At 46.0% G+C, this 16,087-nt stretch overlaps 2 protein-coding genes across 2 annotated transcripts in view; one reads left to right on the top strand and one right to left on the bottom strand.

Annotated features, from left to right (window-relative positions):
* Nucleotides 1-5,608, bottom strand: part of HELZ2 (helicase with zinc finger 2) — a 29,878-nt gene extending 24,270 nt beyond the window's left edge. Inside the window, exons 1-5 of the mRNA XM_036749090.1 lie at nt 5,220-5,608; nt 3,749-3,932; nt 3,489-3,596; nt 2,642-3,168; nt 1,748-2,386 (exon numbers count right to left, since the gene is read on the bottom strand). Of these exons, the coding sequence (XP_036604985.1) occupies nt 1,748-2,386; nt 2,642-3,168; nt 3,489-3,596; nt 3,749-3,932; nt 5,220-5,602 (1,841 nt within the window). The 5' untranslated portion in view covers nt 5,603-5,608. The remainder of the gene's footprint in view (nt 1-1,747; nt 2,387-2,641; nt 3,169-3,488; nt 3,597-3,748; nt 3,933-5,219) is intronic.
* A 7,553-nt stretch (nt 5,609-13,161) lies between these two features.
* On the top strand, nt 13,162-13,640 carry LOC118844846 (60S ribosomal protein L23a). The gene has a single exon (XM_036752844.1). It carries the CDS (start codon nt 13,170-13,172, stop codon nt 13,638-13,640), a length of 471 nt encoding a protein of 156 aa, XP_036608739.1. The 5' UTR covers nt 13,162-13,169.
* Nucleotides 13,641-16,087: the final 2,447 nt, after the last annotated feature.

Below are 16,087 nucleotides of genomic sequence, written 5' to 3'. Positions count from 1 at the left end.
AACCTGGAAAAACCTACACGATATAATGCTGAGTGAGCAGAGCAGAACCAGGAGAACATTATACACAACCACAGATATATGGATTCTGTGAGGACTAACCCTGATAGACTTTGCTCTTCTCAGCAACAAGAAGTGCAAAGACAACTCCAAAGGACTCACGATGGAGAATGCTATCTAGATCCAGAGAAAGAACTATGAAGTATGAATGCAGATTGAGGCACACTTTACGCCCGGTTTTTTTCCCCTTTTTTTTTCTCTTTTGTTTTTGTTTTTGGAGTTTTTTTTGGTTCTGTTACTTCTTTCTCATGATTCATTCCATTGGTCATAATTCTTCTTCACAACTTGACTAGTGTGTAAATAAGTTCAATGCGAAGTTATACATAGAAGATATATTGGATTCCATGCTGTCTTGGGGAGGGGGGGAAGGGGGAAAGAAAATCTGGAACTCAAAATTATGCAGAACTGAGTGTTGTAAACTAAAAACAAAAAAAAAATTAAAAAAAGTTAAGACTACTCTCTGTGTTCCCTTTTTTCACACTAACCTCTCTTATCTCTGTGCCTGTGTTCATATTCTCTTCCAAATGTAGAATAGAGCCAATGTGTTGGTGTCTTGGTAAATGTATAAGAAGTGGCCCTGGGGAACAAGGCACAGAATAAGCCCCTTGGGTGAAAATAAGATGGGGGGCAGGTAAAAGGAAGCAGGTAAAAAGAGAGAAAACACCAAGACAAACTTCCCTTCTTAGAGCCCTACATGGGGTCATCCAAAATGCCTGAAGACCTCCAGGGACCAGAAACTTATTTACCTACATCCAAGGGTGTACTGGTAAATATTTAGCAACTGGCTGGGGAGAGGGAGTGAGGGAATTTTGCATGACACTCTTTAAGTTTAATATGCATTATTAACATTTTCTCCAGCAGTTTCTTAAGTCTTGACAAACAAAATAATAAATCAAGCTCTAATTTGTTTGCTGATTTCCAAGGTGTGAATGCTTACAATGGAATTTTAATAATCAGTAACTTAGCCCTGGTTTAAGCTGGCTCCAGCACACCCCAAAAGAGCCCACCACTATTAATTAATCTCTAACTGTAAAAATCCTTCACTTTGAGACCCATCTCATATTTTACCTCCACCATGAACTTCCCACCCCCTGCTGCACCCCCTGTATGCAAGTGAAAGTAGTCTCTCCCTCCCTTTGCCCAATCACATTCTGCCTTGTTATCAGCCATTTATGTTATACCTGTCTTCAAATATTTGAAGAGCTGCCATATGGAGGAGTGATTAGACTTGATTGACTTGACCCCGGAGGGCAGAAATAGGACCATAAGGGAGGGGGGTTACAAAGAGGATTTATTCGAAAAACTTCCCAATGATCAGAGCCACCCAAAAGTAGAATGACCTGTCTCAATCAGTACTAGGTATCCCCTCTCTGGAGGTCTTTGGAGGATATAACTAGGTATGTTACAGAAGGGATTCTTCACATTCCTTCACATTAATCTAGATTATATGGCCACTGAAGTCCCTCCAACTCTAAAATCCTGTGATTTTGACTCTGTGTACAAGTTGCCTATAAACAAGAACACTGTCAGTCTTTATCTTTCTATTCCTAGGGTATCATCCACTACTCTACAGTATAGAACATGATACTACACTATATCTCATGGGTACCTAATAAATGTTGGTTGAATCAAGCCCCAATTCTGACCCAAAGAAAGCTGCATCTGATGCCCTTGCCCCAGCCCAGCTCACCTGTTGGTGTGGGTACAGATCAACACTTTTGTGTTTGGCTGTTTGATAACCTCTAGTGTGGCCATAGCTAGCGTGTATGTCTTGCCTGTCCCAAACGGGCCATAAATGAGCAGTGGAGGCACTCGACTCAGACCACTGGCTGTGCCTGTGATAAAGGAGATGGCCTGCTTCTGTTTTGGATTACCACGGAGTTCCTGGGGAGGTGGCCTCAAAGAAGGCAGACAACAGGCAGGTACGTCAGGTGCCACCAGTCTGTCATCCTGAAGTGCATCAATGGCTTGGTGCCATATCCCAAATACAGTCTTGTCAATTTGAAATTGGATTTCCATAAGCTGTGTATCTTCATCCTTAACTCCCAAGGCAGAGCAGCAGTGGGCTGGCAGCAGAAGCCACACATTCTGCTCTGAAGTGGCCTTGACTTCCACCCGAACCTCATACACACGATTGTCAGGGGCAGGGACAGGTGCCACGTAAGCAGTGCTAACAGCTCTACTTAGCAAATAGCCCTGGTCTGTGTCTGGTGTCAGGGAGCAAGGAATTGGAACCTTGGCATACAATTCCCCAGGTGGTGCAAGCTTCAGGCCCATTGCCAAGGTCTGCATCTTGGAGGTCAATGTGACTTCCACCTGAAGGTTCAGTCTGTGACAAAGGAATAAATAAATCAGTGAACTGTGCCTCTTACAAACCTCGCCTCTGGATCCCCTCTAACCCATCCACATCTCTCAAACTTAGCTGTATTTCTATTCTGGTATTTCCTGATTTCTGACTGATTATCCTGGGCCAATGAGGGCATCATAGAGAGACATGGCTCCCAACTCTTAACTACCACCTTCCTCTGTTCCCCACTTCATGTCCTTCCCCCTCCCCCAGCCAATGACTCCATCCCATGCTCACCTGGCCACCAGCTCCTGCTGAGCTTCTTCTTCCACATACAAGAATTGGTGCATCCTGTCCCGATAGTTGACTGGAGTTATGGGAATCTGGTCAGAAGCCATTGACCTGTAGTATTCCAGTTCCTGGGGGCTCACTTTGTACTTGGCTAGCAGCTTCACCTGCTCAGCTGTCCTGGCCACACTGCGCACCACACAACGATTTCCACTGTGCCAGCGTATCAACTTGAGAAGACAGTTTTGGTCCTGAGTACAAGTAGGCAGGATGCCAGGGGTCTCCCTCTGTCCCACTTGCACATGTAGCTTCTGTACCAGGACAGGCCGGCATCCAAAGTCAAAAGCTACCCATTGCTCATAGCTGCCAAAAATGATACACTCCACCAGCACCTCCACCTGGAAGGTCATCACTGCACCCTGCACACGGAACCTTGAGCCTTGGGCGTAAAGCTGTCCTCGTGGAAGCCCAGGACTCACCAAGGAAAAGATTGCTCCCATCTGACGTTTAAGGAGGGCCACGTGCTGCAGTGGCTCCTACAGAGGTGGTGGGGAGAGATGTTGCAATGTCAGCAGTTTGGCCAACCTACCCCTAAATTCTCCCTCTCCCTCCATTTCCCCCAGTCCCCTTCTGTTCCCCCCAAAAGCCAGGCCATCGCTTTTCCTCTACTAGCTGCCCCCAGATTACAGGATTCACTCTAGCACCAATCTTCTAGATCCCTCACTTCCCCAGTCATATTGGCATACCTCTGTGTGTCATCCTACAACCCCATCATCTTGGTGACTGTTTCCTTTGTTGTGAGGAGGGAGCTGGAATACTTTACATACCTCCCACTTCCCCAAACTATGTCACAAACCTTAGAACGGATGATAAATTTCCATCTGCATTGTGATTTCTTGTCGTCTACCTGGCATCGTAAGGGCTGGTCACAGTGCACAGTTACGTCACATATAGACTCGGACATCTGATGAGAGGCAAATGGGCACAGGAGGCTGTTAGCAGAAGGGATGCTGCCCCAGCTCCCCATCCAGGTCCATGAGATCACACCCAGGCCCTCCCCATTCTTCACCCCTCTTCTGAAGTCCTTCTGAAGTCTTTTTGCTAAGCCCTACTCACCACCAGCATTTCACTGCTGCAGTGCTGATATTCATGTAAAAGCCGGTCCTGGTAGGAGAGAAGTCCATCCTGCCGGGCTGATTCCTCTCTTATCTGGGCTGCCTGAGCCCGCACAATCCACTCCTGCAGCTCTTCCAGGGAGTGCGCCCGGGTGCATCCATTCCCATACTCACAGATATCTAGCCTGATAGAATGGGAAATCCAAACAGAGTAGTCAGCAGGAAGATTAGAGCAATAAAAGTCTTGCCCTACCCTTCTGCCATGCTGCTGAGGTAATAACGAGGTCAGATGCAGAGCATATTGGATGTGGAATCAGAAGACCATACATAGGGTTCAAATCCCAACTCTGATACTTACCACTTCTATGACTGAGCAAGTCACATCATTTTGCTTCAGCTTCCACATCTATAAAATGAGATGACCTTGACCTAGAAAATCCCTTCCACTTTTAAATCTATGATCCTGTGAGCCCATCTTAATGTTCTGGTTTGGTGAAACAGAGGAACATGCAAAGGAAGTGACATTTATGGATTTCTCCCATAGGCTGGGGCCCTGAATTTGGGGACTGAGGGCTAGTCCAGTGGCTTATATGAAATCTAAGGCTTGATAAGAAAGGAAGAAGGCAAGGAGTAGCTAAGGTATCCATCCAGTCCTTCCCCCAGAGAGGCCAAACTTTGAGCAGTTGGGGATGGGGGCACTAAAAGGTGATCTGCTTCCATATGCAATATAACAGAAAGAACACTGAACTAAGTCAGGTACCCAGAATTACAAAATCAGATCTTACTCCTTGTAATCACCTTCAGCTGAATCACTTAAATCTCTCTGTGTCTGTTTCCTCATCTGCAAAATGAGTAAAATACCTCTCCTGCTTACCTCATAGAGCTGCCGAGATCATCAAAAGCTGAGAAAGCTCAAATCCTGCTTGTAGCACACAAGAGGCCTTTCCTCGTGTCCCCTCCTTCCCTCCTTCCCTCTTTCCCTCCCCTTCACTGCCAGTGACTCCCTTCTGAAATTAGCTTACATTTACACTGTACATTTACACTCCACATATCTATATATGTACATAGTTTTCTACATCTTGTCTCCTCATTTAGAGTGCAGGATGTGAGCTCCTTGAGGATGGAGACTATGATTTTGTCTTTTCTTTTGTATCCCAAGTACTGATCAGCGCCTGGCACATAGTGTTCAATATATGCTTGCTGATTAACTCACTGTAAGTCATGCACTCTACAGAAGTAGGGTACCATTATGGAGCTAAATCCAGTCAATGTCCTATACGTAGAAGTTTAGTATTTGCTGATGGAGGAGAAGAAGGGGAAAGGTGGGAAAGAGTTCCTTGAGTGCAGACATTAAGCACTAGCTCCTTCTCTTCTCTCCCTATACAGTGCCTCGCCTAGAGTTGACCACACAGTCCGTGCTCAACAAATGTTTGCTAAATGAAGTGCTGCCTTTCCTGCCCCAGAAACCTTACCTGCTGCAAAGTTTGAACTTGCGGAGCCCAATGGGAGGGGCTCGGTATTCCCATAGGGCCCCCTGGTCATAGGACACCATCTGTGTGTGCTCCAGGGATGAGCAATGGTTCTCAAAACTCTCTTGGGAGCTGCAGGTCACGAGGCAGGCACGGCAATATAGCTGAATCTGGGGTGAAGCAGATGGGCTCCCATTTCTACCACCATCCTCACCGCTGGTTCCAGCCCCTGCTCCAGATTCCAGTGTGGCTGGAAGCTCAAGCAAGTCAGAACGAGTCAGGCAGCCCATAGACTCAGCTTCCCACACAGCCATCTCCACGTCACTGTGAGCATACTGACAGCGGACAGCCCCGTGCCGACATGGATGTCCTCGAGACACATACATACAATATTCCAATAGGTGGTTTTGCCGGGGCCGGGGCCGAATCTCGACTAGCTGTTTCTTTCTAAGACCCTCACTTGTTATGTGTACGATAATCAGGTTAGAGGCCCCATGCTGTGAGCATGGCAGGTTTGGACCCCGAATAGTCACCTGTGGAGGGCAGTTCCGGAAGCAAGGCTTACAAAGTTCCTGAAAGTTGCCTCCAAATTCGGCCCCTATTTCCTCAGCTGCAGTCAAGATCCTGGGAGTCCCTTGGTACAAGCTGCCCTGTACTTTAGCTTTCAGCCATAGTCTGGGGATGTTGTTTTCCCTCTCAAAAGTCCAAACCAGTGCTTCCTCTAAGCTTCGGGCAAATGTGCACTGGTTGTGGTGTTTCCTGCAGCCCATCCCAGGTTTGTAGTAGCGGCACACTTCATAACGTCTGGGCCGGGGGAAGCTCGGCCTGCGTCCAACCTTTCTCCATTCTTTATGCTCAGGCGCTCCCTTGGCCCTTGCCAGGAGGATCTCACGGGGGCAGTTGTGTTCTATGGAATGCCATAAATATGTGCTCTCATTCAATGGCTGCGAGCAGACTGAGCAGCCCACGCGTAGGTCCAGTTGGCTCTGGAGCCGGTCCAGTTGGCTCTGGAGCCGAGCCAGAAGCCCCTTTTTGAGTGACGGCATCTCCCTCCACAGGACACTTGAACTAGATATAAAATATCCAATGACTCCAGCTAAAGGTGCTTCAGATACCCCAAACACTGGGTCAGTTTGCAGCAGGCACAGCAAGGTCCTCAAGGTAGCTGGACCTCAGGATCAGTTCATCCTCCAACTCATGTCCTGAACTCAGAACCCTAGGGAGATGGGAATAGTCATCACTCTGAACTGGGGATTGGAAGGGAAAGGGGACAGAAGAGCTGGCTCCTTCCAGGCAAGGACAGATACTTGCTCCTTCCAAGTCTGTGTTGAGCCCATCAGGAAGAAGAAAGAGGAGGCATGGCCCTGCCCTAGAGAAGCTCCCCCAGTATAATGTGGGATAAAATCTAAAAACAAACAAAGTTTTAGAACTTACAGTGGAAAACATGGAAATAAATGCCTAACTAGTGACAGCTGTGGGTACAGGACAAAAGGTAACAGCAATGACCATAAGGACAAGATGACCAGAGGTAGGTGAGATTCATTTTGGAAGACTAAACTTCATGGAGAAAGTAAGTTTGGAGCAGAATACGGAAAGATAGATGGACATGGTTTTGTGAAAGAGAAGGGAAGCTTTAGGTTTTGACACTTTTCCAAGTTGAAGAAAATAATTTTCTCTTTTATTCATCTACAAAAACCAAATGACAAAACCCTGGCAGCCTGTCTGTCCTGTAAACGTTTTTCCTTACCATGAACACTGAAATGTCACCCAGGCCTCCCCCAGGAGCTCATGGGGCAGGGCCAGCTTGAGATGTGGGAAAGGAGGTTCCTAGGATGATCACTCTACCCTGGAGAGGCAGGAAGGTAGGAAGACTGGCAGACACAAAGTTCTCTGAGAAAGCCATGGGCTCTTCCTTCCATTCCCACCCCAACTCCTTGAAGTCACTTCTTTCTATAGGTAGAGATGCTCCAACCTCCAGAGTGCCAAGATGGTCCCTGATTGGTGGACAAAGCAACTTTATGCAAAAATTTCTCTGGGGACCAATATTTAGTGACTTTTTCCTCATTTTGATCTTCCAAGGCTTAAGAGAGTTAATATCTGACTCTACAAACTAGTAAGCTTCCTGAGTCCATCTGCATCCAGCAGTGCTGAGCTCCCACAAAAAAATTTCCATTTGGGGGTGAGGTAAGGGGTGGGAGAAAATCAAAGTCTGTGACCTTTGGGAACCCTGCAGAGGAGCAGATTCCACCTAGCCCCAGGACACAGGGTTTCACCACAGTAAGTTTTCCCTCTCTTCCTCCATGCCACATGTCAATGACTGAGATAGGTTAGGAGAAGCAGAGTGGGGTGGAGAGGAGGAAAAGCAAGCTAAAAAGCCTTGGAGAATCTCAAGGAATAGACCATTGCATGGGGAAGGGAAGCAAAGACTGGATGATAACCTCTGCCTCTGCACCCAGAGGTACAGATTAGACAGGTTAGAAATCTAAGGGTTCCTTTTTAATCATATTCCTATCTCTTTAAACCCTGAGGTCTGATTTTCCCAAGTAATAAAATAAGCCTTTGGTTCACCTCATGTGAACCTCAGTTTTCCTACCTGTATAACGGAGAATCATATTACTTTGGCTTTTGAGTAACTGAAATCAAAGTGCCAGAGAAATAAATCATTCCCTAAACAAACCACAACCTCCTTGTCCTTTCTCTATTTCTTTTTTTTTATATTTAATATATTTATTTTCAGTTTTCAACATTCACTTTCTCTTTCCATTTCTGTATTAAGCAGACCCACAGGACCATATGTGCATTAAGTCAGGTTAGCATAGTTACAGTATTCCACTCACCACAGTGGCTAATCTAAACCTTTTAATCCTGCTCTCCCCTTGACCCCTCAGCTGAGTAGGTTGCCTCATACTTCTCTACAAAAGACTGAACCCATTCATTAGAGCTCCTTCTTCTTCCTTTCTCATCTCATTTGATTCATAAATCTCCCACTATCTCATCCTTCACCCCTGCCTCAAGGGATTCCCCATCTCCTTGCTATGACAAATCCTTCAACACATGCTCTTGATCCCATCCCCTCCCTTCTTCATCAGTCTACCCCTTCTCTTATCCCTACTCTCTTACTAATCTTCTGTTTCTCCCTATCTCCCCATTCCTTCTTATAGACTCACTCAGGTCTCCCCTATCCTTAAAAAAAAAGTCTTCAACATCCTACCTACAATACTCACGATAACTACCATCCTATCTTTTCTCCTTTTAGTGTCTAAATTCCTTGAGAAAGCAGTTTACAAAAAGGACCTATATGTACAATAATATTTATAACAGCTCTTTTTGTAGTGGCAAAGAATTGGAAATTGAGGGGATATCCATCAATTGGGGAATGTTTGAACAAGTTGTTGTATATAACTATGATGAAATACTATTGTACTTTAAGAAATGATGGAGAGGGTCACTTCAGAAAAGCTTGGGAAGACTCATATGAGCTGATGCAAAGTGAAGTGAGCAGAACTAGGATAACATTGTACACAGTAACATCAATATTGTAATGATGATCAACTATGAAAGACTTAGCTACTCTGATCAATACAATGATCCATAGGAGTTCCAAAGAACTCATGATGAAAGAGGCCATCTATCTCCAGAACAATAACTGATAAACTCTGAGTGCAGAATGAAGCATATTTTTTTCACTTTCAAAAAAAAAAAAAGGAGGAAATTTACCTCTACTTCCTCTCCTCTCACTCTCTTCTAATTACCTGCAGTCTGGTTTTCAACTGAAACAACTCTCTCCAAAGTTACCAGTGGTCTTTTAATCACCAAATCTAATTATCTTTTCTCAGTTCTCATCCTTCTTGTCCTCTCCGCAATATATAATACTGCTGATTACCTCCTTTTGGATACTCATCCCTCTCTGGGTTTTCATGACATTGCTCTCTCCTGGTTTTCCTCTTACCTCCCTGACCACTCCTTCTCAGTCTTCTTTGAAGTATCTTCATCCAGGTGATGTTCATTAACCAGGGGGTGTCTCAAGGGTCTATCTTGGGCTATCTTATACTTCCATATTATTTTGCTTGGTGATCTCATCAGCTACCATAGATTCAACTACTATCTCTCTATACAGTGATCCTAACATCTACTTATCCAGGCCTCACTTCTCTTCAGACCTCCAATATCACATCTCCAACTACCTATTATACATCTCAAAACTGGATGTCCTATAAACATCTTAAACTCAAAAACCACAACTTAGCATCTTTCTCCCCACCCCCAAAATGCCTACCAATATCCAATCTGTTGCCAAGTCCTATAGATTCTATATCTGTAGTATCTTTAATATAGGTCTCCTTTCCACTCACGTAGCCATCATACTGGTACACTTCATGCCTGAATTATGGCAAAAATAGACTGCTGGTTGATTTTTCTGCCTCAAGTCTCTCCCCACTCCAGTCCATCCTCTACTCAGTTGTCAAACTGATCTTCCTAAAAGACTGGTCTGGCCATGTTACTCCTCCATTCCCATTTCAATACAGTCCAGTGGCTCCCTATTCCTTTCAGGATCAGACATAAAGTCTTCTGTTTGGCTTTTAAAGACCTTCACAACCTGGCCCCCTCTTACCTTTCCAATCTTACTCCCACATACTCTATGATCCAGAGACACTGGCATTCCTTGGTGTTCCTAGAACAAGATACTTCATCTCCAAACTCAATTAATTCCCATGCCTGGAATTCTCTATTTCCTTATGGGTTCCTTCAAGTTCAAAGAAAAATCCTACCTTCTGCAAAAAGCCCTTCCTGAATCTCCTTAATGCTAATGCTTTCCCTCTGTGATTACCTCCAATTTACCCAGTACATATCTTATTAATAAATAGTTCTTTGCATGTTCTCTCTCCCCTATAATAATGTGAAAACTACTTGAGGGTAGGGGCTGGTTTTGCCTCTTAGTGTCACCAGTGCTTATCAGAGTGCTTCCCACTTAATTAACACTTGTTAATTAACAATCAATAAACATTTATTAAGTGTCAACTACTTACTGATTGATTAGCAGATGGGAAGACACAAGAGTTTTGGAAGGAAAAAAAAGAGGGACACAAATTAACCAGTAACACAAAGTTAACACACCAAGTAACATACTCAGACTCAATCAAAGCTTTGTGGCCACCTCTCGAGATCTGGGAGGCCATTCAGATCTTCCCTATTACTCACAAGCAAAATCAATGAAAAGAACCAACAAGACTTCAGGATTGTTTGTCCTGGAAATGTTACATCTTTTGTTTTTTTATGTAAAGGGAGAGTTGTTGGGTGGTGTTTTTTTTTTTAAGAGACTCTTGGAAGAGTAGATAAAGGATCAATGAAACAAAGTATTCATAACACTGAAGTTCATTCCCCAAGCAAAAACTATTTTTCCAGATTGATATAAGAGGGTCAGTCGTCTTAGAGAATCAGAACAGACTGAAGAGCTTTAACCAGATTTGGTAGTGTTCTGGATGACACAACCCAACTAGACATTAATTCACTTTAGCCAAATTTAGTCCCCAAATTCTCAAGAGGACCCTCCCCTAAGGGCTTTTTAGCTACAATCTCCTCCCATCAATACTATCCTTTTTTTCTGGCCCAATAGCCTGATGACTCAAAGGGAGGCAAAACTCTTAGTCAAAGCAGCCATTCCTCTGCTCCCCTATGCTGTGCAGGTGGGCAGGTTTCTCTCTGGCTCCAAGATTTCTCCCCTGCTTATAGGCCAGGGGCCTTGGTGCTTATTCAAAAGCACCACTAAGAGCAGGAACACCCATTATCCTCTGTGATCCCCAAGGCCAGAACCCTGCCAAGAGCCCAAGGACTCAGCTCACAACTACTGCCCTTTCCCCCTTCCCCTAAGGCAGGTTCCCCAAGCCTCACTAGGGGTGTCTTTTAAGCCGGGCCTCCCGGTGAGTCAGCAGTGGTACATCTCAGGTCAGGCAAGGCCAAAGCCGGGAGTATTTCTTTCCCAAGGCTCCAGAGTCGGAGAACCCCAAAATGCTGCCTCGAGGTTCTTAGACTTCAGCTCAACTACAGTTAAATTACAATCAACTCTGGCTCCCCCACCTAAAAGGTTTCAGGAACAGGAATAGACCACCTCCAGTTGTGGGCTGCACCCATCTCCAGTCCCTCTGTCAGCAGCCCTTAACAAATAGCGATCTCTCCATCACTCCCCTGAAATTGAGAAGACACGCCTGAAGGGAGAGAAGGGTAGGTACTAGGGATATATTGATATAGCCGGGAGGGAAAGACTAGAAGAAAATAAAAACAAGATATGAGAAGAAAAGAATTGGGGAGTCGCAAAGGTGCACTGACAACTCAGCCTCTGTGTGACTCCGGTCCAGGGCCCCGATTCTGTGTGTGTGCTGTGCCTTAGCTTCTTCCTCTAATGTAGAGAGAATGATAGCTTCCCTCAACCAAAGAACAGAGGCCGGGGCTCTGGGAATAATGGCTGGAGGTGTCCCCCTCACTCTCACCCCCACTACATTTCAACCCATCCCCTCCTGAGTCTGGGCCACGCGGGGACAGGGATCCTGGCCCATCCCTAGCAAAAGTAACTGCCTGGGACCCCCGGTTTGTTCCCTTGGGACTCAGAAAAGTCCAGGGCTGGAATCCCAACGCAACGTCAGTCCAGGGGAAAAGCAGGGAGTCCCTAGTCTTTGCTTCCTTCGCCCCGCCCCCGCCCTAACACCCACCCTTGCCCGCTGTCCCGGACCTGGCTCTGGTTCTTGTCGTCCCCGGAGCTCGCTCTCTCTCTCTCTCGCCATTCAGCTACGCCCCGGCCTCCAGTCCCAGGCCGCAATCCCAGGGCCTCCTCGGCTCCAGAATCATTTTCGATTCTGCCCCCGGGGCTATTCAAACCTCCGACGCCGGATCGCGGAAATTACCTCACAGCTTAGACAACTCCCCCCCTTTCCCCCACTCCCCGGGCCAGTCACTTTCGCCCCGCCCTGCCAAGCCCAGCCCTCCCTAGCCCTCCCCAGGCCTCCCCAGCCCTCCCCAGGCCTCCCCAGGCCTCCCAATGCTCTGCATCCCCCATCCGGAGCCACTCCCAATCCAGGCTCCGCCTCCGTTTGTCTCCCCCCTCCCCTACAACACCCCCCCAGCTTTTCTGCTCCACCTTTCCCCCTTCACCCCTGGCTCCGCCTCCTCCACCCCACTCCCGCCCCTCCCCACCCCCAGCATCTTCACACCACCTTCAAATTAGGTGGAGTTTTTAATGTTGACAGTTTGCATCACACACACGTAGTGGCCATCTTCTCCCATAAGCTCTGTGTGTATTTCCCTCACACACAGATCCACCCTCTCTCATAGGCTCTATGACTGTCACACACCAAAACAGACTCAACCGGTAAACTCTAAGTACATACAAGGACCACTCTCTTCCAGTGTCTAGCAGTGCTCTGCAGACAGCTTCTCTCTCTCTCTCTCTCTCTCTCTCTCTCTCTCTCTCTCTCTCTGTTTATTGACTCAGAGAAAGGATAGACACAGGCAGGCCCTCTCTTCCACAGACTGGCTCTTTCAAGAACAAAGCTACTACATCTTCACAGGATGACACATTCAAACTTAGGAGTCTTACAGGTCAGCTTTGCATTCCTTCGACTCCTTGAAATCCCTATGTCAATGGCAGCACCAAACGTCTGATTCATCTTGCACTCTGCCTTTAACTTCGACTCTATATCACCAGAGCCTTTCTGTCTTGGACTCTCTAGGATTCTTCCCCCTCCCCTGATCCCTAACAGCCAAACTTCTATGACAATAGATGTAAAGCGAACTCACTGCTTAGTATCAGCTTTCACACCTCTCAGCTTGATTTACTGCAACTTTCCTAACAGCTCTCCACATTTTCAATCTCTCTCTCTACAATCTATTTTACACGGGCAGTCAGACAAAGATGTGCATATTAGATGTGCAAGATGACACACATGGGCCCTTTCCCCCAAGATGGCGCCGAAGGCGAAGAAGGAAGCCGTTGTCCCCCCCAAGACAGAGGCCAAGTCCAAGGCCTTGAAGGCCAAGAAGGCGGTGTTGAAGGGTGTCCACAGCCACAAAAAGAAGAAGATCCGAACATCCCCCACCTTTCGGCGACCCAAGACACTAAGACTTCGAAGGCAGCCCAAATACCCTCGGAAAAGTGCCCCTCGGAGAAACAAGCTGGATCACTATGCCATCATTAAGTTCCCCTTGACCACTGAGTCTGCTATGAAGAAGATTGAGGACAACAACACCCTAGTCTTCATTGTGGATGTCAAAGCCAACAAGCATCAGATAAAGCAGGCGGTAAAGAAGCTGTATGACATCGATGTGGCCAAGGTCAACACACTGATCCGGCCTGATGGAGAGAAGAAGGCCTATGTCCGACTTGCTCCAGACTACGATGCTTTAGATGTTGCCAACAAAATTGGAATCATCTAAACTGTGTCCAGCTATCCCACTCCACCTACAATAAAAAGTTTTCCAGTAAAAAAAAAAAAAAATGACACACATGGGGGAGCATGACCATTGACCCTTCCATTTCCAAGGGAGACAGCCTAGTCTATACCAGTATCTTCCCTTGAGCAGAAGAGCCGTTGGCAATGCTTTTCCCAAGGCATAATGGCACCTCCCTGCTCCACATACACTAATTTGGTCCATGATCTCTCCATGCCTACGCAACCAGATTGGTTTTCCTATAGTGACAATAAGATTACATCTTTCCTCTGCTTAGCCCACAGGATAAACTCCAAAATCATCAGACTGCCATTCCAAGGTCTTCACAATTTGGCTCCAATCTACTTTTCCAGCCCTCCCTCCTGCTTCTCTCCAACAGGAATCCCAGCCAGAATTATCTGTTCACAGCCCACAAGAAGCCCCAAGCACATATTCTCAACAGTTCTTTTGATCACACTTCAAGTATCTGGAAATCTTTCTTCTCTCCATCTCTTCAAATCCTGTTATCCTTCAAATTTCACTTCCTTTTCCAAGCCTTTTCTGACTACTCAGATCTTCTATGTTTTTTGCCAGACTCAACCACCACCCCACAGGCTCCCACAGACACACAACCCCACCTCCATGATGCTAAGACTTATAACAGTTGGGGTTTGTAACTCCATCAGACCCCCAATGGGGAGTCCTTGGATATTTTGCTTGCTTTCTCTGCAGAAGCAGAAAGCAGGCTAAAAGTAACGGGGCCAGTTAAAGATTTTAAGCTCTTGTGTGAAGATTTTAACTTTACATTTCATATTCAGGCAAAATGTCTAAGGAAGGATGCTGCTACATTTTCTTAAAAGATTCTGTAAGGAAGTCATGGGAAAAGCAATGCACTTTAGGTCAAAAGACCTGGATTCAGATCACTGATTGAAGCTGTCCTCCAACCTCAGACACATTCCTTTGCTCTAGAGTTGAGGCTAATGGTGTCTGGAAGGGGTTCACCAAGGGAACTACATTCTGAGTGAGCGCTAACAATGTGCGAAGTGCCAGAGTTCTCAAAACATCCACTCAAATTTTGAAAGGAAGGCTTTGTTGTAGAGTCTCAATAGAGGAAACTGAGGAACCCCTGCTTCTTGGGGTGCCTGGGGAAGAGGCTTTTTAAAAAAAATCACACACAAAAAAGCATGTATTAAGCGTTAGTTCAGACGTGGGCTTACAGAGGCTGTCTTAAGTCCTAGGATTTACCTAGTCTGAGAAAATAGCCAGGAATTAGGCTGGGACAGGCTGACAGCCGAATGGGAGGGCTAGACCAGGTCGTGAGTGAATAGGGAAGACTTACGTCACATACGAGTTTGTTGATTGTTTTTTTGAGACTGGGGAAGGGGGTGTTTTGGGTGGGAGAAAGGGAGGCCTGGAAAAGTACTGTATTGAATCGAGGAGGGGTACGGAGACCCTCCCAGAGGCCTGGAACGGATGATCCTAATTAGATCAAGCTAGCCCAATGGGTCCAAGGGTAGGCTGGAGATGAAAAAAAAAAAACAACCTCCAACATAACGAAGAGTTTCGGTTTCCGTTTTCGAGCGTCACTGAGCGGGGCGGAGAGGGGGCGGGAGAGGTGGTGGTGAGGTAGCTGTGGCAGGGGCGGGCCTGGTCTGTTTACCGACTCTACAAAGCCGGTTTGGAACCACACGATTTGCGGTCTCTAGAGACGTCGCTTTTCCTGTGTTGCAAGAGAGAAAAACAAAACCGGGCCCACTGGGAACCGTATGGTTATTACCTCGAGCTTCCACTAGGCCAATATCCCCATCCCGGGGCGGAACTTTCCTAGTCCTGGCCAGCTCCAGGATAAGGCTTACAGCACTTCTGTCACTCATACAGGGTTTGCGCATTTTGGGGACAAAAAAGAAAAAGAAAAAAAAAAACCTTCCCTCCTTTCCAAACAAGCAATATCAATTTAGTTTGCCAAACACTCAGGTTCTCACCGAATCTGGCATCTTCCCTAGGATCCTGTTCCTCATATTATTGTATTTGACCTTAACAAGTCTATAATTGTTATTATCCCAGTTTTACAGATTAGAAAACAGGCTGAGAGAGGTTAAGTGATTTGCCCAAAACTATGTAGCTAGAAAGTGAATGAGGCTGGATTTGGGTCAAGGTCTTCCCAATTCCCAATTCAGCATTGTACCTACTGTACCATATTCAAACAAAGGAATATAGCATACCTGTTGTCCAAATTATAACATGTGGTTGAACTGGCAGTCCATTGAATAAGTCCATCAGTATAGGTATCTTTCACAGGTACAGCAGATGGACAATGAGATAGGTTAAAATTTAATAAAAGGAATACAACAGAGTAGATTCCCCTTGGAAAATTGTGCAGTGCTATGAACAATTCCAAGCTGTTCTTTGACCTAGAAATCCATCTTTTAAAAAAAAAGTGTATGTATGTATGA

The sequence above is a fragment of the Trichosurus vulpecula genome, chromosome 3 (assembly GCF_011100635.1).
Source record: "Trichosurus vulpecula isolate mTriVul1 chromosome 3, mTriVul1.pri, whole genome shotgun sequence".
In the NCBI taxonomy this organism is placed as follows: Eukaryota; Metazoa; Chordata; class Mammalia; order Diprotodontia; family Phalangeridae; genus Trichosurus; species Trichosurus vulpecula.
The sequence above is the reverse complement of the archived record's forward strand: the minus strand, read 5'-3'. Positions and strand labels throughout refer to the sequence as shown.

What these genes read in the sequence shown, in the direction of transcription:
- LOC118844846 (XM_036752844.1), top strand. Translation starts at nt 13,170, where the DNA reads ATGGCGCCGAAGGCGAAGAAGGAAGCCGTTGTCCCCCCCAAGACAGAG.